Source organism: Rattus norvegicus, chromosome 14 (assembly GCF_021556685.1).
Source record: "Rattus norvegicus strain SHRSP/BbbUtx chromosome 14, alternate assembly SHRSP_T2T, whole genome shotgun sequence".
Classification (NCBI taxonomy): Eukaryota; Metazoa; Chordata; class Mammalia; order Rodentia; family Muridae; genus Rattus; species Rattus norvegicus.
The window spans coordinates 61,767,501-61,789,519 of NC_141547.1; the positions used below are offsets into that span (position 1 = coordinate 61,767,501).

General features: G+C 45.8%; 1 protein-coding gene and 1 long non-coding RNA gene across 5 annotated transcripts in view; one reads left to right on the plus strand and one right to left on the minus strand.

The window, feature by feature from the left end:
• Window positions 1–7,886, plus strand: part of Cckar (cholecystokinin A receptor) — an 11,489-nt gene extending 3,603 nt beyond the window's left edge. For 3 of the 4 annotated variants that reach the window (XM_087582314.1, XM_087582315.1, XM_087582313.1), the window contains exons 4-6: window positions 2,837–3,098; window positions 5,068–5,195; window positions 6,130–7,886. In XM_087582314.1, coding sequence (XP_087438440.1) covers window positions 2,837–3,098; window positions 5,068–5,195; window positions 6,130–6,665 — 926 coding nt within the window. In that variant the 3' untranslated portion in view covers window positions 6,666–7,886. 4 annotated transcript variants of the gene reach the window in all.
• LOC148001362 (uncharacterized) lies at window positions 6,519–21,350 on the minus strand. The gene is made up of 2 exons (XR_015637453.1): window positions 20,842–21,350; window positions 6,519–8,430 (listed from the first exon to the last, which is right to left on the minus strand). It is a non-coding gene; the product is annotated as an uncharacterized LOC148001362 (long non-coding RNA).
• Between the last annotated feature and the right edge of the window lie 669 nt (window positions 21,351–22,019).

Genomic DNA, 22,019 nt, shown 5'->3' on the forward strand with positions numbered 1-22,019 from the left:
GCTCTTTGCAGAGGGACAAGAATTCATAGGTAACTTCACCTTCCTGGTGGCCGTCTTCCTATTAACTCCCAACTTCTTCCTATTAACTCCCAACTTGGGTCAGGGTTTCTTGGAATGGAGAGGGTTCATGAGATCAGAGCTCTTTACTGTTGAGGGTTTTTGTTGTTGTTCTGTGAGAAGTGGAGGCTATTTTAAACAATTTCATCACAGTATAGCTTTTCTTCTCAGGTTTCACTTTCCAGACTGTTCTGTCAAAGCTTGGGGACATCTTAGGTCAGGAATGTGGTGAGCGTGTGTGTGTGTACCTAATAAGAAACTGAATATGTTCCTAGGGACTGTGAACTATGGAGGAGACCCTGACTGGATGAGCTATGTAGTTTGCTGCTCATATCAAACACAACAATGGCTATAATTAAACTCTTAAACTGGGAAAAATAAACAAATATGAAAACAAAGCGATTGTTTTAGTGCTTTTTATGCACTTTCCTTCCACGATCTTGTTTCCCAAACACCTGTGTAAGTAACTGCTATTAAATCTTCCCTGGCTCACCAAGCACATGCAAGAGCAGGAAGTATAGGGGCTGCAATTTGAACCTGGATTAGCAGGCACCGCCCATGGTGAGCACATGCCTCGGTTTGCCAGCTGCTGTGGTTTCCCCTAACCCTGGACAGAAACATGTTCCTTGGTCCTCTTTGTCTGTCATATTGCCTTGTCCCTTGACTGTTCTCAGAACCAACTAGAAGAGGGAGAAGCGTGTGCGCTTGTGTGTGTGTGTGTGTGTGTGTGTGTGTGTGTGTGTGTCCGTGTGTGTCTGTGTCTGTGTGTCTGTGTGTGCGCGCACACGTGTGTATGCATGTGTGCGTGTAAGGGGGATGTTTGGTTCTGACTGACCTGTATAAAACAGACAGCACTAAGTTCGGGGTAGGACAGTCTTCTGAGAAAGCTTTAAAAGTCTTAATTTTTCCCAGCTGAGTATGCAGATTCCAGCACAAGATGCAATGATGATGAATCCCCGACCCCCGTGCCTGAGACAAGTAACCAAGAAGTGTCCTGTGTTCAAGTCTCCTGAACGTATTCTAAAGCCTCAAACACAAGGAGGCTTCCTGTTAGATACTGAAGCCTTGCTGAGAGCTCTTTAACATCTGAGGCCCTCCCAGGTGTCTCACGGGTACAGTGGTCCAGCATCTTAGTCAGAGCAGGAAGGAGAGGTGACGTAGTATTCCCATCATCAGTGAATAGTCACACAGCTCTGACGGCAATGGAACTATTCACTTTAAGATGCCCACCTCTTGGGGCGGGGTAAAAAAAAAAAACAGATGCCCACCTCTGTGCTCTGTGCTGGGTGAATTTCACCTCAGAACGGTTTCAATAGCCAAAATTAAGCAGCAAAATAATTCTTGAATTATTTAGAGTGTCATAATAGCTTACTTTGTTAAATTCACCCTTCCTGGTTTTGGCACTGGTTTTGTTCTTTGATGGTTTGTTTTGGGCAGGGTTCTGAAGGCGGCCTTGACCACCTGGAAAGTTACTGTGTAGCTTAGATTGGCAACTCCCAGCATGCACCGGGCTTTGCTGAATTTCTCATTCTGGTAATTTAGATCCTACCCTCTATTTTATGGTCTCTCCAATTCTACTCTAACAACAAATACCTGATTTCATGTGGGGGTTGGAGGTGGTGGTGTGCTGGTCTGATCGTGGGTTTGTAGTGACTGTGGACCCATTGCACAGGAAAAAACTCAGTGGGATTTAAAGCAAGCATTTCAATTCTATATCATAGGCTCTTAAGAGTGGAGTCCAATAAAACACAGTAAGTGATTCTACCCAAGAAAAGAGAGAGAGAAAGAAAGAAAGGAGGGAAGGAAGGAGAAGAAAAGAAAAGAAAAAGAAAGGGATAAAATAGTTTTTACTTAATGGTTCTAGAATAAAATTATACATGGCTTTTAGGGAGTTACTGTGTCTGTCATGGTAAGGAGTGGTGCTTTAGGATGCCAAGCTTAGAAAGTCTACTCCCAGATCTGTTGGTAACAGCTAATTGGTAAGTAATGGTTCTTGGACCTGAAAGTTCTAAGGTGAGCATAAGACATTATAATCAGCAAACACCCAACACAATTGGAACTCTTTTTCAGTGTCTGCAAGTGGGTGCTGTAGAAGGGTTGGGATATGTCTCTCCCACTCTAATCAGGATATATGTTCACTTTTAAAACACAGAGACAGAAGGGCTGGAAAGACCTGGTTCTCCCCCACAGAGAAACCTTTAAATCACTCTAGAACCTTTTCTCTGTCATCTTTTGTGACTAGGCATTTGTTTTTTCAACAGATACCTTAAACTTAAGGTTGTTTTCCTCTTTTAAATTGTGTATAAGAGATTTTGTAAAAGTCAATGCTTCAGGCTCAGATCCAAGTGACCCTTGGCAACATGGAGTCCTGAAGAACTCAGCCTCTTAACATGAATTTGACCACAGGCTCCTGATCAAATTTAGAGTTCTCCCAAGGTTTCCAAAAAGCCCTTCTGTGGGATGGCAACTTATTTTTATCCCCTTGCTTATTAATTAATGAGTACCTTCAGTCCAAGCTGGAGTTAGACTGCAACTGAAGCTCAAAAAACTTACCCAAAAATTGGCAATGGGATGTCTTGGCAAATACATACGCCTAACTGTCTGAGTCTTGGTTAATACACAGCTGGGACTAAATCATCGTTTTAAAATGTGCATGGTCTCGCTTTACCCCTTGAGCATTCTCAGGCAATTCTAAACTGCAGTTCTGATACATTTAAGCTAATGTACAAATAAACTTTGGAGTCAACACCTGAGTACCAACCCTCTTTGTTCCTCTCAGGCACTTCCGTGAGCGTTTCCACCTTCAACCTGGTAGCCATCTCTCTGGAGAGATATGGCGCCATCTGCAGACCCCTACAGTCCCGCGTCTGGCAAACAAAGTCCCATGCTTTGAAGGTCATCGCTGCCACCTGGTGCCTCTCCTTTACCATCATGACTCCGTACCCCATTTACAGCAACTTGGTGCCTTTTACTAAAAATAATAACCAGACGGCGAACATGTGCCGCTTCCTGTTGCCAAGTGACGCTATGCAGCAGTCCTGGTAAGGCAGTGCACTTCGCTCCTCCTTTACAATAAAGCTAGTCTAAGTTAGCAGTGTGAGGGACCGGAAAGCCTTACCAGATGACTATGAGTCAGATATCCTAAAGGCTTTCTAAGGAGGGTCTGTTTTTGTTGTTTCATGTATTTATATAATGAAATTTAGTTGTCTTCCCCCCCACACACACCCTCTCTTCCCCCTCCATTTCTGGCTGAACCCTCTTTTCCCCAACAAGTCACCCTTCTATTCCCATGCCTTCTTTTTCTACGGGACCCACAAAGTTAAATTAGCTCTTCTTGAAGCACTGAGTAAGAAGTTATTTACTGGAACACGGACACCTTATGACTGGCTATACACCACTGAAGAAAATAACGCATCTCCCAACAACAGTTAGCTGCCAGCCTCGTGGTCCACTCCGAGGAGGGTCATTCCAGCCTCACCCTAGAATGATGGAGAGAATACACAGTGAGAAACCAGGACCCTGACAACCATACAGTTATAGATGAAGCGATGTTAGCACGTCCATTTTGTAGATAAGGAAACTATGACTTAGAGGTGCCAAAGTGGCCAAGCCCATAAAGATAGGAAGGGGGAAAGAAGCAAAGTTCTCTCGCTCTCTCGCTCTCTCGCTCTCTCGCTCTCTCGCTCTCTCGCTCTCTCGGATTACCCACTATGTCTATGCATCTGCAGTCTCCGAGGAGTTTAAACCGGTTGATTTACAGAGCTATGATTTTCAAACGAATTGATGAGAGAATTTAATGAAAAGATGCACACGTGCGGGTTACATTTACTAATTATAGGGCTGCCTAAGAAGCAGGAACTAGACGCTCAGAAGTGGCTAAAAACCCAGATCAAGTCCCTATGCTTTCTTCCTTTCGTTCAACCAAGTAGCCTGAAAACCAAAAAGCATTACGCTGTGAAAGAGAAGGATATACAAGACGTATCAAAACATGTCCAGTCGCAATGAGAAATGGCCCAGCCACTGTTTGCCTCTGACGACTGTATGGTCTAATCTGTAACTTACACATGCCAGACTACAAAAGTGATTTAGGGGCCAGACTCACAGAGCAGGAGACTGTGAATCCTCAACAATCAACCGGGTTTAAGGAAAGCATAGCTCAATCCTGCCAGGCACAAGACCTCGTGAACCAGCAAATCAGCTTCACAGGGTGATGGAGAGTGTACACTTGGAGAGAGTTATGGGCAGCAAATAACACGTTTGGTAGAACTGAAAGATTTTTCCATGATTCTGATGGAAACATTTAATGGCTCCCATTGGAGGGTCAACAAGTTGCATAGCCTGATGCATATCGCTGGGTTTCAAGTCTCACCTCTGCAATAGCTGTATGATTTTGGACACATTTAATCTCTTCAATATCCTCATCTCTACATTAAGTGTTCAGATAATAGCAGCTGTTATCAAAGGTTCTCATGTGAATCACACTGAGCCATGTATACCAAGAGCTTGGTCTCCCCTGTAGTGCATGGCAGTAGTCCCCAATAGATGGAAACTATTTTCATATTATTTCAACAACTTGGATGTATAATCTACATACTCCTATTATTTTTTTAAAGATTTCATTATTTGTTTATTGTTCTCGTCATTCACTTTTAAACAGGGCCTCACTATGTCACCCAGGCCAGTCTCAAACTCTTTTGACTTGAGCAATCCTCCTGCCTCAGCCTCCTGAATATCAAGGGCTTCGGGTACACACCATACCCACCTTCTCTGTTATCCTTTAACAGGTTAGTTTGTCTGGAGCACAGAATGGTGCCACATTTCTCCAATTCAAGCAGTCTTCCAGGGACACTTTAAAGAGTAAGCGTAGCCAAACCTCCAGACATGGACTTTTCAAAGATGCCAAACGCTAGAAATTAACGTGTCTGCTCACACCACCTCACCCTCGTCATTCCCGCCCATCAGAACATGAAGGTCCAGAGTCACTAATTAGATTTCTTTTAATTGTATTAGGCAAACATTCCTGCTACTCATCCTCTTTCTTCTCCCTGGGATTGTGATGGTGGTGGCCTACGGGTTGATCTCTCTGGAACTCTACCAAGGAATCAAATTTGATGCCAGCCAGAAGAAATCTGCTAAAGGTACTGATCTTTGGGCTGGATATTTATTCCAAAAGAGCTCAAGAGCTTTCTTTGTAAGTTAGCTAGAAGGACTCAGGATATATGGAGCACGTGCTGGAAACTTAAGAGTAGTTCTGAGACTCTGGGTCACAAGGCAGTCAGCAGACCCAGAATCCACATCTACAAAAGGAAGAGATATTTCTTCTTGGTGGGGTCCTGAGTGGATTCAAATGAGACAATTCTCGCGGGACACAGTGACACACAGAGGGCCCTGTCCCCGAGGCTTGCTGTTATGTAGTATTAGTAGACAGCACCTGGTGATTCTGTTCTGTACACTACATTAAGGGACATCAGGTCTCCGGCCCATAAGCTCAGCTTTTGGCCACTCATTTCTCATCCTCTGCCTCTCACACTTACCGCCCTCCTCTCCCTTTCCTCTTCCCTCCTCCATCCTCCCTCCTCCCCCTGAACCTGTCCCCAACACCTGTGTTGACATAACTTTTTCCTTTTCTCACTCTGTTCCCCTCTCTCAGTTCCTCACTATGTAGATAACGCAGTCTCTCTGGCTTCTATTGACTTTCTCTCCTTGTTACTTGAAGTCCTCATGATAAAAGTAATCCAAAAACTCAGCAAGCAAACATGAAAGAAAACTGAAAAGAGTATAAATATTTACTTTGTAATAACTTTCAGCTTTACAGCCTTTGGGTGTAGGATTGTATCATCATCATCATCGTCATCGTCGTGGTCCTCGTTGTCGCCGTCATCGTCGTCGTCCATACATGGCTTCTATTTCGGAGAACTAGTGCAAACCAATACTAATTCAAATCAGTATAGGCTAGGCTGCCTGTCCGTTTCTCCAGCTCAAGTTCCTGGATTGGGGGTAGTCAGGGGCTTTACGTCTTCTCTCTGGCATGACTTGTCCTGAACACTAAAATGATGTCCCTTTCCCACCCAGAGAAGAAGCCGAGCACTGGCAGCAGCGCCCGATATGAGGATAGTGATGGCTGTTACTTGCAGAAGTCCCGGCCCCCGAGGAAGCTGGAGCTTCAGCAGCTGTCTAGCGGCAGCGGTGGCGGCAGACTCAACCGGATCAGGAGCAGCAGTTCAGCTGCCAACCTGATAGCCAAGAAGCGCGTGATCCGCATGCTCATTGTCATCGTGGTCCTCTTCTTCCTGTGCTGGATGCCCATCTTCAGCGCCAACGCCTGGCGGGCATATGACACGGTTTCTGCCGAGAAGCACCTCTCAGGGACTCCCATCTCCTTCATCCTCCTCCTCTCCTACACCTCCTCCTGTGTTAACCCCATCATCTATTGCTTCATGAACAAACGCTTTCGCCTGGGCTTCATGGCCACCTTCCCTTGTTGCCCGAATCCCGGTCCCCCAGGGGTGAGAGGAGAGGTGGGAGAGGAGGAGGATGGGAGGACCATAAGGGCATCGCTGTCCAGGTATTCCTACAGCCACATGAGCACCTCTGCTCCACCCCCCTGAACTCCACCTGGTCCACTGCTGCAGCAGGAAGGAGGGGACCGGGGAGCAAGGAGGAAGAGGAAGTGGGAGGAAAGGAGAGGGAAGACCCATTTCTCACGGCGATTCTTCAATGTCTGCTTTTCATCCTTCACAAAGTTCCAGAAGGAACCTAAGGTGGGGTCATGAAAACGCCAAGACATTTTCCATAATGTTTACCATGGGAGAGACCTCAGCAGGCCGGTGATAAGAGCCCCACTGGGCTCATGCGACAAATGTCACTGACAAGTCCATGTTCAAAATGGAGGTGTAGACTTTGATGAGCTTTAGAATTTTCTAGAACAGCCCAGGTGAAGTGTCTCTATAGTGACACACTGCTGTTCTCTGCTTCTGCTCCTGTAGAATTATGGCCCTCCCCAGGAAACCCATGCCTCCTTCCTATGTACTCACTACAACTACACACCTTCTCATGGCCACCAAGGACACATGGGACACACACACCTCCTCTGGCCACGTCTGAATATGGGAATAGTCTGACAATTTTTAAAGCTTGAGGTTGGCCAAGTACACTCATGGGTGTAAGCTGGGGTCATCATCAGAAAACCAAGAATGTGTCTAAAAGACAGGTTTTAGAATTTTTATTTCTACAAAGGAAAGCGTGTGCAAGGCCAGTAGCCAGAAGGACTGTTTTCTGTCAGCAATGTCAAGCTGCAGAAGGGAGGGTGATCTATACGGTGTAATCTCTCCTCTGTATCTAACCCCACAACATTTTTTTTTACCTCAACTTAATTTCGTGTGTTCACCTGTATTTCCTCCTTTCCAGAAACACCTCCAGGTAAGAAGGGATATGTACATACCAGGGCAAGGGTGGTAACATGTGTAGTCAGTCCCCAAGGAACACTGGCATGCTGGGACTCAGTTAATAAGTAGCTTTGAATGCCAAAACTATGTATGCTTTTAAGTACTGTTGATGTAGCTCTTGGTAATTTGGCTCAGTGTGTGTGTGTGTGTGTGTGTGTGTGTGTGTGTGTGTGTGTGTGTGTGTGTGTGATCTGAACATATGGCTACATTATGTGTGTGTTAATAACTTGTAAGTGGATATTGGAATTCAACAAATGTCATCATTCTTCCATAAAAGTTGGAGTATCGTGTGAGCTTCATTTCTTTGAAAAATTAGTGTTGAAAATACTGAACTCTGAGAACTCTGTTTAAAAACTGAAATAAATTACACAATGAGGGAGACCATTTCTAGATACCATGTACGATCCAGTGTACCAAGCACACACTTCGGCTCCCTTCCTCCCTCCCTCCCTTCATTCTTCTTCCTTGCACGTTATTGTCTTGTTTACTAAAAAGAGTTAGTATGAACCTTTCCAACAGAAACAAGTTTGTACGCGCATGTGGAAACTAAAAAATATGCAAAGAAAAGGATCCAAGGCAAGTAAGTTCATTGCTGCGAAGCTGTCGACTGTCTAAGGAGTGGGCCATTCTTCTGCTTTCCATGAGGTGATAACAATGCATCCATCCAGGCCCCACACCCTCAACAGTCCCCAAACCTTTCTGTGGAAGAGGGGAGCAGGGAGCAGCAAGGCAGGATAAGGCTTTCGGAGTTCTAGATTTGAGAAGACGTGCGTCGTACAGTGACGGCTGTGCCTGAGGGAGCGTGCTGAGCACAAAGCAGTCCCTCACTCCCAGCTTGTCAAGCCATTCCATCCCCTTCCTCAGACTCCACTCTAGGGAAGAAGCTCTCACCAGTCAGTGACTTCAAAGCCAAAATGCAGAGTCCAAACTGCAAAGACAAAAGATGTAGGAGATAAAAAATGCCTTTGACAGTTGAGTAGGTCTCACATAACTTTCCTGCCTAAAATAGAGACTTGATCATTCCCTCTGACCTTCTGACAGTATCAGAAAATAAATGAAGAAAAGTTAAGAGCCCCTGCATTATTAGGAACTGCTGGAGTTTGTGGAGGTTTATTAAACTAAAGACAATGTTCCAGGATTTAGTCAATAAAAATACAGACTAAAATACATGCAACTAAAGTGTAACTTCAGATAAGACGTTGAGCAATGGTTCTCAACCTTCCTAATGCTGAGACCTTTCCATACATCTCTTCGTGTTGTGGTGCCCCAACCATAAAATTATTTTTGTTGCTACTTTATAACTGTAATTTTTGCTATTGTTATGAATTATAATGTAAATATGTGTGCTCTAATCGTTTTCGGTGACCCCCGTGAAAAGGTTGTTCATCCTCAAAAGGGCCGAGACCCACAGGTTGAAAAACAATGTTATAGTTAATAATTTTTAGTTTGAGTGCATCCCAAAAGGCATACTATGTTTTATCTGCCGACTCTATTTTGAAATTTTTTAAAGCAGGTAAAAACATAAACAAGGTTTTCCACATCCACAGTAATAAAATAAATGCCTTTTCTCATTTAATTTATTTGGAAGTCACCTGCTGGAAGCTGAAAGACAGGTATGGAGGGCCATTAATCTGTGACGAGCTTCGGAAAGATCTGATTTTACTGATGAACTTTCTTTTTAGTACAGTAATGCTGTCCTCATGTTTCATTAAGTCAACTTCCCTTGCCTTATGTTTAACAAGATTACTGATTTGAACATGAATTCAAGTCAAGGGAACAAACACCCAGACTTTCTAGTACTTTCTGCTGTCTGCTAGTAGCGTTCCTTCAGTGGCAGCATAATACATTGGAGCACTGGAATTTAGAGTTGTGTCTCCGCTTCTTATGCCCCAATCAGCATGATAAGGTCTCCTAATGCATTCAAGGTGGCAGATGAGCAGTCCCTGCGTCGTCGCCAGGGTTTGGTTGCACGTGTCCTTGTATGCTTAACAGGTGCTTCTCTGCTTAAGCAAAATGTCATCTGAGTTAAGTGAGGACAGCTGCTGGGTCTCTGCTGCACCTCCTCCTGTGCTTTGCCTAGCAACCCACAGACGGTGGATGTTTAGTAAACATTGACTGACTCCCATTACACCTCTTCTGCTTTCAGTGGTCTCTCGTTCCATCCACAGCTGTAGTCGACAAGGGAAAACTCACTCTTGGGGGAGAAGGTCCTTTCTGCATGCATCCACCCTAGATTCTCATGCATGGCCTTTTTCATGACCTTTTGATCTGTTCTCCCTCCTTTTTCTGTCAGTCCCATAAAGTAAGTGGATAGAGAGAGTAGATATAACCCCAAATGTTTCTGATGAGGAACTAGGTATCCTGCCTAGAAACAGTGTGGAGATGCAGGTAAACAAAGGCCGGGAACCATTGGTCCCTAAGATTACTCAGTTTAGCTCCCCTGGCTCCCATTTCTTTTGACAAGAACAATCAAAACCCTTGCCTGCATGTCTAACTCTTGCTGAAGAGCTCAATTTACCCCTATCATCAGAGCTCCCATGGACCCCTTGCTATGCCCCCAACCATTTGCTCTTCAGCAGAACCCCAGTGGGAGCCTTGTAGAGCCACCCCAATCCATGCTGCCCTCTGGCTCTTGTCTGCAAATGCACAATTTCCCTCTCTTTTGACTCGGTTGTCTTTGACCTCTCTGGTGTCCTGGTGCCTCTCAGACGAACACAGCTTCCTAGTTCCCAAGAGCTGCTATCACTCCACACCCCTCCCACCCACTTTAAAGCGTAGTCTTTGTAGAACACATGCCCTTCTGGCAGAGGAGGAGAGATCAGGCAGGGACATACATGGCATGCCCTTCCTTCTGACACATGATAGTCATTACCATATTGAACAGAGCAAGTGTGCCTACCCCACAAAGCACTTGCAGTCTCCAAGATCACTAACAGAAGAGGAGGAACAGTTAGCACCACCACATGCCATCATTCACAGCACAGTACAAGGTCTAGCAACTCTTCTAAGGGAGGGAGGGATGGATGGGTTTGAATGAAGTCTTGAATCAATGCCAGTCCTTCCCTGGCCCCTTTGAGAAGCGCCACCTTCACAATCAGGCGGCTGCAGATATGCACTTTCATTTGATGCAAGATGAAGCTGCCTGAGATGTCAAGGTCTGTTTTTAATTGTACATAATGTTCAGGAAATTGGCTTCCAAGCTCACTGACCATTAAAAGCTTCTGGGGTAATGAAGATAAGGCCCAGAGATTTGTGGCTAAGCTCAGTGGCTATTCCTAGCTTGCTTTGTGGCCCTGAGCAAGTCATGCTCATTCTCAGGAGGTCCATTCCTCTTGAGGGGTGATGGCTCCATGTATGATAACATGTAACTCAGTGGGTAAGAGTCTATCTTTATCACATCTAATGGCCTCCCATAATTTCAATGGCTTCCCACTGTCTTTGCAACAGGGAAACTTCTTGGTGCCTATGCATACAATTGTCTCTGAAAAAAACCTGTTGGGGAAAGGAATAAAACAAGAGAAAGTTCCCAAGCTTTCAGTCACTTGTAAATCTCAATTCCTAGAGCAACTTGTAGATGGCCCACCCCTAGAATGCCAGCCCATTCCAATGGATATTCAGACAGAATGTCCTACTTTCAAGTTAAATCTGTCCCGGGCGGACTTGGCTACTGAGGTTAATGACCTCAGGAAATGGGCAGGTTCACTGATGGTTTGGGTGGGAATAAACACTGCATGGGGGCAATGAACACTTGCTACATGTAGCTTCTTAATTAAATCTCCCAACAGCATGTGTGATGCATCACTCCCCACATTTCAAAGTGAAGAAATCTGTAGTGGGTTTGACCTAATGCTGCTTACACTTAATGTTAATTTGGGTCCCTGAAATTGTTTGCATTAGAGAGTCCATAGGTCCGCGCTGAGGGACCCTGCCCCGGGTTCGTTCTGATTGGTAAATAAAAGATTCCGACAGCCAATGGCTGGGCAGGGCAGAAAGAGGAGAGACTTTTAGGGTTTTATGGGCTTGGGAACTGGGGGGATCCGCCATGTTGATGGAGTGTGGAAAGGAGGAGAGATACAATGTTTGAGAATAGCGCAGATCAGAGAGTCATGACTTCCATGGTGAGGAGCCAGGAGAGTGCGGCCCAGAGGGCAACCCTCTAGGTTCAGAGGAGCCAAGATAGTAAGAAATAACCTTAGTGAGAGGTGAATTAACCATGTAGAGCTTAGGAAATGGCCCAGCTATTGAGCTGTTTAAGGCATATTGAAATACAGAGGCTGCGTTTCTGTCTTTCATTCGGGAACATAAACATTTGGGGGGGGGGTAGGGAAACCGCTGCTGGGATTTGTCACTAAGTAATTCAACAGAAATCAGACAGCTAACAAGCGACAGAGGCAAAGTGCATTCTTATATTCATTCTGTCATGGGCTAGCAAGATGGTTTAACATGTAAAGTCACTTACTGCTTGCTAAGCCTGATGACCTGAGTACTGTCACCACCACACACATTGTAGGAGGAGAAAACTGATTCCCATCAGTTGTCCTCTGACCTCCACAGGTGTACACACAATATAAACAGACAAAACTGTGTTCGTTCCACCAGGCTGTTACTGGGATTGGGGCATTCACCTTTCTAAATATTCAATAGTCTATAATTTCATTTCCAAAATGCTGCCAGTTTGTAGTCCTTATGCTAAAACCTCCACCAGGAGAGCAAGAACCTGTCTATGTCATTCTTCTGCTTCCCTACGGACATAGGCCTCACTCTGAGCCTCCTGATTGAAGGAGGATTTGAAAGCTGGTTCTTCACACTTCTGTCCTGGATACATCCAGCCCTGTGTTTGTTTTTAGGAGTAAAATACACTCTACGGCCTTACAAGAAAGCCAAGAGAAGATATCATTAAATGAGTTTTCGCCTCTTTGGCAAATACCAGCATTATATTAAAACAGATCTGTTTTCTCGGTTTCTCTCAAACAAAGATAAATATGGGCCAAACTTCCCATCAACCATCAGAGTAAAGCCTTTTGGTCTCTCCTCCACTTGTTGCCTTTTTACCAAGTCCCCCTTTCCCAGTGACATAAGGAATGACTGCCAAGGTGAGTCAGGAGGATGCCTGGATCCAGCACAACCTTAGACGGATGGGGTTACAGTGGAGATCCTTGCCATGCCCCACACCCCTTCTTTTCCTGACATTTCCCTAATTGCCAATGATGTTCCAACCTCCACTTACCTCCCCCCTTATCTCAGATTCTCAAGCTCAAAATCTGAATCATTTCTGAAGATCAGTTATCAGGAAGAACTCAAACTTTGGAGTTAGAATTGAATTCATATCTGGTTCTAACTGGTTGTGGGATCCCAAATGGGCAGAACTTGCAGGTAAATTTTGTAAACTCTAATGACATGAATGAGTCATATGTCCAACTCCCAGGAAGCCGCACATTTTGAATATTCATTACCAAGTCTCTAGAAGGATAAACAACTGTCATTTGCAAGGCAGCATAAGGTAACACGAACCCCAACTGGTTCCCGGCAATGGAGAGTGTGGAGCAGAGCCTGGGCACTTCTGGGTTTATCCGTCAGTGTCTGCTGCATTGTGCTTCAGTAACAAACACCTCCAGGTCTAGTACTGTACCATAAGTCAGAGAGTTCCAATCTTGTTTGAAGAACGAATCCTTCATACACAAAGTATTTGAACTAATTTGGCAGTCTTCATATTTTTATGCAAATACTCTTTCCTCATAGCAGTTCTGAATAGAGTTCCAAAATGGGAAAGAAGTAACAGTATAGTTACCTAGGAGGAAGAATGGGGATTTGCCTTCCCTGTGAAATCCTCAGGAGAAACCCCTAGGTTCTACAGGACACACTTTGAAAACCGTTAATGCAGCTTGGCCCCTTTTTCTGTGACTCTAGGGCCTGCAATACCAGCCTTTGTCAGGAGTAGCCAGTGGCTTCAATTAGGTTTGGCCACACGAGTTCATGACCTTAATTTCCAGACATGCTCCACCCTTGATCCTGCTGAAGAAGAAAGCCTCCTTCCATTAGACTTTAATGATCAGACTCTCAGTGCATCATGCCAGCCCTCTCGGCTTTGTAACAAGACTTTTCCTGCATGGTTCCCTAAAAGAGAGGCGTCAGTCCAGTGCCAGCTGGCTAGGAGCTTGATCTTGTTCAACGCAGTTTCCAGAATGATGTCCTGACATCAACAGACATCAAAGGGCTCCACAAGCCAACTGTAGTGACTGGATTCATTAGTCTTCCTGAGTAAAACTACTAAATTAAAAAAAAAAATCAAGGTCCTAACCTGGGCTGTACCCTGCATTGAAGGACTTCGATTTCTTAGTTATCAAACTTCCTCTGGGTGGGTTAAGTGCCTCTGACCTGAGCTCTCTCCCAGCTTCCTGCCATTATAACTCCTCGCCAGGGAGGAAGTTTGCAGAAGGCTTCTGTGAACCCTCCCCCTGGGCCACAGTCCTGAGCTCTGAAAGATGCTGGGATAGTTTATCTAGCCAGCTTCCTGATATGGGCTGAAATGGTCCCATATTGTTCGCATGCTCAAGTCATAACTACCAACTCCTCATTATTTGGCTATATTTGGAAATATAGCTTTGCGAGACACTAGGGTATAATGAAGATATTCTGTTGATCCTAATACAATGTCACCAATGATTTTTAGAAGAATAGGACACTTTAAGAGAACCATATGGACAGGAAGCAAGAAAATGGTCATCGACCATCCAGAAAGAGAACCCTTACAAGAGACAAGATGCCAACATACAACCTTGAACTTAGAGCCTCTGGAGTGAGAGGAAACAAACTTCTGCTACTTAAGTCCCTTGGTCATAGTGGCCCTAGCAAGCCATGATTCTTCCCCACCTTGAAGGATACAAAGTGCTTACAGCCAGCTTCCAACCCCACGCCCCCACCACACCCCCACACCCCCACCACACCCCCACACACCTGTGGTCAGAGAAGACGGCAGCTCTGCACGAGGAAACCTGAGCTATGGCGCTGAACCTCATACTTGTTCCAAGCCCCCTCCTCCCGCAGTTGCCTGGGTTTCCCGTCTGCTCCCTGATCTCAGCAACACCCCTCAGGGACAGATCAGCCAATTCGTCAAGTGAGAATTCAAAACGGGTTCAGCTGAGCAGAATGCATCTCCGGGGATGGAGCTGGTGGATCAGACCCAGAGCCTAAGGCGGCAGGTATCGCCCTGGTACAGAGGTAGCATTGGGAGATGAAACACAAAATGCCACTAATCTGAGATCCCAATAAGCGCTAAGTGATAGCTTTGGTAGGGCATGACCTGGGCAGCGTGCCTTTATCTGCCCAATCTGCAGGCCAGTCAAGGGATTCTGGTGGAATATTGTAAGCTGTAGAGAAAGTAAACTGAGATAAAGCAAATGTGACCAGGCTTTGTCCTGATAACTGCAGACACAAACGGACTAACAGACACTGCCACCCACCCACCATGCCAACGGGAAAGAAGGAAATGACTGTCCCAGGGACACCAGTGTCAACCACCATCCTGGCCTATTGCCCTCATTTGGAGTCCAGTGAAAGAATCTTAAACTTCAATTTCCATTCACCATAATAGTGGATCAAGTCAGCATGGATTCCCTATCTTTTGGTCTTGGAAGTCAGACTGAAAATATTCGGTGAGAAATTCTAGGGGAGGCTACACTCTTACCTTTTCTGGTTTCCCAAGGCTGCCTGCATGCCCTCACCCTTGACCTCTTTCTCCATCTCCAAGGCCCACACTGGAGCATCTTCAACTGTCTCCTCCTGCTCTCTCACTGTTTTGTCCTCTCTCCATGTCTCTGTGTCAATCTAGTTTCCTCTCCATCACCATCCCTTCTCTAACTGAACCTCCTGCCCTTATTTTATAAGACTACTTGTTAACTACATCAGCTCATCTGCATGATGTCGCCTAATCACATGATCTATCAGTTAGGGCACAACTACACCTGTGAGGGACCATTACCCTGCCTACCAGGCTTTTCTCCCCTGGGCTACTGTTGCTTTTTCATGGCTACTGTGAGGGGAAAAACAGGGTTTGACTAGAGCTCCTGGTAACCAGGTCCCAGCAGGCAAAACAAGGTTCTAAGTTTTGGAAGCTGAGGTCTTAAGAGTCTTAAGGTGGGGAGTTGGTATTAAGAGAAGAGTTAGGGATTTGCAGCTAAAATCCATAGAGGGCACTCAGTCTTTGTGCCCGTGTGAGATGACTGTGGCTGCCACAACTCAGGGCCACAGAAGGGCAGCTTAACATGGAGAAGTACACCTTGCATTTCTGAAGCTGGAGGGGCAAGACGAAAAAGAATTGGCTGCCTGCTCCCTACCGAGGTCTATGAGAAAGGAGTTGCTCAAGGCCTGGAGGTAGTTGGCCATCTTTAGAGTTCTTTGACTTGTGGAAGCAAGCCCTCACAGCTGCTTCCAGATACCTGCAGTGTTCTTCTCTCTGCATGTCTTGGGGATAAGGACACGGTCACCTTAGCTTAATTAGGGCCACCCTAATGAGCCAGTGACACCTGTAAAATCTACCTCTAACTAGGGCTATTGTCAGAGATGCTGAAGGGTTAAGGACTTCAGAATCTTTGAAAAGACACAATTGAGCCCATCTCAATTTTCCCATCTCTAAATTTCCTGGCTTTCCGTGATATAGGCACAAACGACCGTAGACAAAGGTAACTGTGGTCTCAGTGAGTGGATGATGTGGGTCCTTCAAACACAGGTGACCCCTTGACTGCTTAGTCCAGATCAGACAGGCATTGCTCGGAAGACGTGCACAGCTTTTGGGGGTGAGTACAGACCTCCGTTTACAGCATAGACCCCAAGAGATGAGCTCCAGGCTCAAAGCCACACTACCAGAGGGGTAGTTTGAGGGCAGAGCAGAAAGGTGCACATTTGGATACATGTGCACTAACCTCCTCCAAAGAAGGGTAAATGAGCAGACTCAGGCCTAATTTCACCAAAAGATGTCCCCTAGCGAGGAGCTGAGTTCCCTATGGGGTACTGATCAGGTGCCTGGCTCTGCATGCTTCCAGTGAAATCACAGAGGTATAAGATGTCCTGTCAGGGGACAGCTGTGCCTGGAGAAAGGAAGGCCGTTCTCAGGTCACACATGCAGACACGCGCACGTGACAGTTAGTATTCTCAACTCTCAGATGTCACACCACCAGCCTTTGTGTAATCGGGTCTGTCGATGTGTCCAGCAAGCACCCAAGCAACATTTCAGGAATTTTCTGAGGAAGGGGATGGGAAAGCACATTCTCAAATAGCATACAGCAGAACGTAGGAAGAGTTTAATAAGATTTCAGAAACTGGGCTTTGGCCAAGGGTTTCAAGTGAGGCTCCGAGAAACTTGTTACCAACCCCCCTGGATTGATATTTAGGTGGCGAACCACCAACTGCTTCAGAATCTTGACTTTATTGTTAGGGGGTTAACTTCTCTTTTTCCCAAGACAAGGATGTCGAGATCAACAGACCTCACCAACATCCCCACTTTTGGGCCACCTAGTCACAGATGACTGAGTCACAGGCTGTTACTAACCAAGGACTAAAAGGAATTGTCAAGTACAGGGAAGAAAATCAAGCTTTCTGTTCTGAAAACATCATGGAACAGAAGACACGTTACATGGCCTGGGAATAGCATGGGTGTCCAATATCACGTGACCATCCTAGCATGTGCCTCAGATCCTCAGTCTGAAGCCGGACTCAGGGGTCCATTGGCAAACCAACAAGAACTGCCTGCTTTCCAGGCTGGACGAATCCATCTGGTGCGGTTCCTGCTGCCCCCTAAACTGACGGTTGCCTGTTTGCACCAGTTGTAATTGGGAACGCGCCGACTCCAAGTTAGAGCAAAGCTTCTTCAAGTTTCCATCCTTGTCTGTTACTGGTTCCCACTCTAGGGCTTTCTCTCTTTGTACAGGCTACCATGTGACTCTGCTACTCTCAAAAGGCAAGATGAACTCAGAAGGCAAAAGGTTTTGCACATGTGCACAGTGGACTCATCAAACAAAATGGGTTTTGACTTCCTCACTGTCCGTTTCGGTCTGTCAAAGACTCATTTTCGGCTTTGCGAAAGCAGAATATGCTTATTAGCTATGAAAAATCGCCATTATTATTGAGTATCTCATGGGAAATATAATCTTATTAAGGTGATTCTGAAACTCTGGCCTCTTTATGTGTACATGTGGAATTTTAGAAATGCAGTAACTCTGAAGAATAGCTGGGTGTTTTATACCAGAAGCATGTTGGCCTCGGGAATCAAGTCAAGGACAAAAAGCTCCTGACAGGAAAAAAGGGGAATTGAATGGAGGCTGGCACAGTGGAGTTAGTGCCCTAGTTCTGGGTATAGAAAGTGGAGGAGCATTAAGACAGGGGAGTATTTTTTTAGCTGACAGGAGAGGCTGATCATGCAGTTGGTTTTCTCAGGGTGAGGCTCATCAATTGACTCTGAATGTGCCAACTCCTCTAAGATTCCCCCAAATGTAGGCAACTCAACTGCATAATTGGGGTAGGGGGGTCCACACTGCACCTTTCTTGGCTAGTGTGATGTCTGTGGCTCAGTAAGTGACCCAGGACCAAGCAATTGCAAGATCCTGAGCTCAATCTCCATCACCACCAGCAGGGGCAGGGAGTGAGGGGGAGGGGAGTTGGGGAACACACAATCTTTTGAGGAATAAAATTCTGTGGTACAAGCAGGGAGTTGGGCGGGTAGTGACATGACCTGCAAGCCCTGAACCCTTCAGAGTCACTGTCTTCACTCCAGGGGGACCCAGAAAACTTAGGGAGGGGCCAAAAGACTCTGACATTGCTAAAGATGGTCTCTGAGCTCCAGGCAGCCTATGGAAAGTTCCAGTATCGTAAACTGTGTCTAGACATCTCCACTACCACCTCTATGTGTGTTTATGTGGGGTGGGGCATATTTCCCACCCCATAAATATTGCCCCTGACTGTGTCTCTTACTCTGGCCAAAGGAACAGGGTGACAGTTACGCTGGGCAAGTTTAGAACTGACAGTCGGAAAGGCTTTGAGTATTCCCATCGGTAGAAGCTAGACCTAGGAGGAAAAACAAGTGGGGCAGCTCTGGACCCACAGAGCTTCACACAGGTCTGTGGGCCGACGGTGAATTAACAGACACGTGAGGGAGAAATCCAAGCGTAACCCCAGCGCTCAGCTCCGTACTTGGTTATGTAGCCTCAGTAGCTGATTGGTTCGCAGTCCTTTCTTTGCTTGCTACCATCTGCGTGTGATTCCATTCTTTTTTTTCTCTGCCTCCTAGCAAAACCTTCCTATTTAAACATCTTGGACCAACCCTGGAACTCTTGGAGTGAATTCCAACTGTAGACTTTCTCCTTCCAAACATACTTCAAGCCTCTAGTCTCAGTGGAAAGTCTTCACTATTGGACTCTTAGGAATCCTCCAGTGGGCGACACTGGACATACATAGGCATTTTGCTTGGGTCTCTTGATCTCACATTCCTCACGGCCTAGGGCAAGGCAAACTCTAGTACATAGATGATTTTATTTTCTTAAGCAAAGGTCATGCATCTTTCTCACACTCTTGTTTGCTGAGAGAAGATGGAGGCATGGCATGGCAGCAACCCCAGTTGGTGGCTAAGGACTCCTCCTTCCTTCCCCGCTCCAGCTCTGGCCAGCTTCCCGGTCCAAATGGCAGAATGCATTCAGGGAGGAGATTAATGTTCTCAGAAGACTCCAGAGAACCTCTCAGGGCCCTTCTGTTTATTAAATCAAGAAAACCATGTTTAAATATAATGTCAAGGGTATGACACAGACCAACAGGATCCAAAGCAGACTGTCAGCCTTAACCTTGAATAACTAGGTGTTCTTCAAGCTTTGACTTGCAGGCTTAAAGCCTCTGACAATTTTTTTTCCCCAGAAAGGCCCAGAATCATAGAGAAGAGGTCAGCACTGTCCAACAGAGCCATCCATTTCTGTCCATCAACCATTACTAATGGCAAAGGTCATGGCTTTGTGGCAGGGTCACCACTGTGCACCAGGCCAGGCCCCTGCCTGGGTTAGAGAGGCTCAGTGTGTTTCCCCATAGCCCCTTAGAATTCTCACACACCTCCACCCAAGCCCGTTGTAAGTAGCAAAAGGCTATCATACATATAGTACCTGACAATGCTATGTCTCCTGGCTCAGAAAACACACTGACGTGCTAGTGGGAAGTCTGCTGACAAGCTAGAAAGAACTTACAATGGGGTGAGATGGTTCCTTTCCATATCAGAGTGCACCCAATTAGGTGAGGGTGGCAAGGAGAGGCAGGCAGATATTTCATGCAGCTAACAGTCTGACGGACATGCTACATGCTACTGTAGGGACTCTCATCTCCCCTTTTATAGCTAAGGACACTGATACACAGGTTAGGTAACTTTATCTAAATCTCGCAGCAGTGACACATGAGGAACTGGAAGCCCAGTCTCGGTACTGTGGCTACAGCCACTCTCTATCTTCTAGGCTCCATGCTACCTCATGGAGCCAGGGAGATTGGAGTAAAAGCAGGCAGCAGGAAGGGGGCAGCCATGTAAAGGTTCAGGGGAGAGTGTTCTAGAAACAAGATCATTTCAATCCTTCGACCAGAGATGAGAAGTCACGAGTCAGGAGCTAACATTAGGAGCAGCAGGAAGTGACAATTGAAGGAATGGTTTTCATTTTCGTCTTTTCCTCTTTAACTAATTAACCCACAGGACTCGGGTTCACCCTTTTACTTGCTTTAGTGCTAACATATAGTGCACAGTTCATGAATTTGTCTCTTTTTTTTAAGGTTTTAATTCTTTTGTCTTTGGCAATTTCATGTGTGTAGTCATACATGTATGTTATGTGATGTTACATTCACCCCTCCTTACTCTTTCTCACCCCTTCCACCCCGCTGCCTCACTTCTACCCAACAACCCTCCCTCTTACGTTCATCCTCTCCCTCCCCCTCCCTGTGTGTGTGTGTATGTGTGTGTATGTGTATGTGTATATGTGTATTGCATGTATGCATGTATGTATGTGTGTATGTATGTGTGTATGCATGTGTGTATGTGTGTGCATATGTGTATATATATGTGTATGTATATATATGTGTGTGTGTGTATGTGTATATGTGTATGTGCATGTATGCATGTATGTATGTGTATATGCATGTGTGTATGTGTGTATATATGTGTATGTGTATATATATGTGTGTATGTGTGCGTGTGTGTGTGTGTGTGTTTGTAGATCTCATGCAGCTGCCGTGTGCCCATGACTGCAACAATCGTGTCACATCCAGAAGAGAGCACCCCACAGTACCCCTCCCCACCTTCCACCTTGCAGCTCTCAGACTCTGTTCTCACCCTTTCTTCTGCCATGTTCCCTGGACCTTGAACGGGGTGAAGTGGATGCTCTGCTCAGGGGCAGGATGATCTCACAGCAATCACCTAGTCTCAGGACATTGACCGGCCATGAGTCTCTGCAGTAATCCCAGCCCTCTGCAAGAAGCCATTCTGACCAAGGCCGAAAGCTGCGCCAGCCGCAGATTCTGACCAGGCTCACAGTAGCAGGTATTTATGGCTACTGTAGTAGCCCGCTTCAGATCCAGGTAGAAAGTGCTTGGTTAACCCCTAACAGTCACACCACGGTCGCACCAGTGTCCGTATCTTGATTGGCAGGTCCATAATATAGTAAACAGTCTACCGCTGGAGATGACAGTTGATTGGCAGGTCCATAATGTAGTGTCATCAGGGTCTACAGCTAGGGATGGTTGATGACTTTTCTCACACCGCAGCTTCTAGAGCGCCTCTGGCATTATGAAAGCTAACCGGCAGGAAGGAAGCTATCAGCTCAGTGCCAGCTTGATTTCTCTGTGTTCTGTATCCAAAGTGTGTGATGTCTTTCGTAATCAGTCTTACGTTCAAGTTCTGGTCTGTATCCAAGAGCAGTGGCAACAGCCTGTACTGTTTGGGGAGTCTCTGGGGTTCCCTGGCCAACAACTTATAATGAAGTATCCCATACCTGGCACTGGAATTTTCATTTAAAAACTCATGGCTTCTGGGAGCAGCCCTTAATTCTCTTGGGGATAATTAGTTAGATAACTAATTAATGAGCATTGTACCAGTCAGATCCTGGCTTATATCCCAAATCCTTCACTTGTTAATTGTTCGGCCCAGAGGAAGTCACTTGGCTTCTCTGATCCTGGTTTTTATTTTATGTACCACAGGGATAAAAAGCAATCCCACAAAGTTGGCTGTGGAGAGGTTTAAGTGGAACAACTTATGATAAGAGTCAAGGGTGGGGCTGCCATGAGTTAGATCCTGTGGAAATTATTTTTTCTCCACTGCAAGCAAAGCCTCTCTCAGTGCAATGATAGACCCCACGATAGAATTAAAGGTGGAGAAGGACAATATGCCTTGCTACTCAAAATGCTGTCCAGTGACCAGCTCCATTGGATCTTGAAGGAGGTGGGACCTAGAATCGAACCCAGTTTGAACAGACACTGAAATAGGACTTGTAAGGAAACCCCTTGGATCTGTAT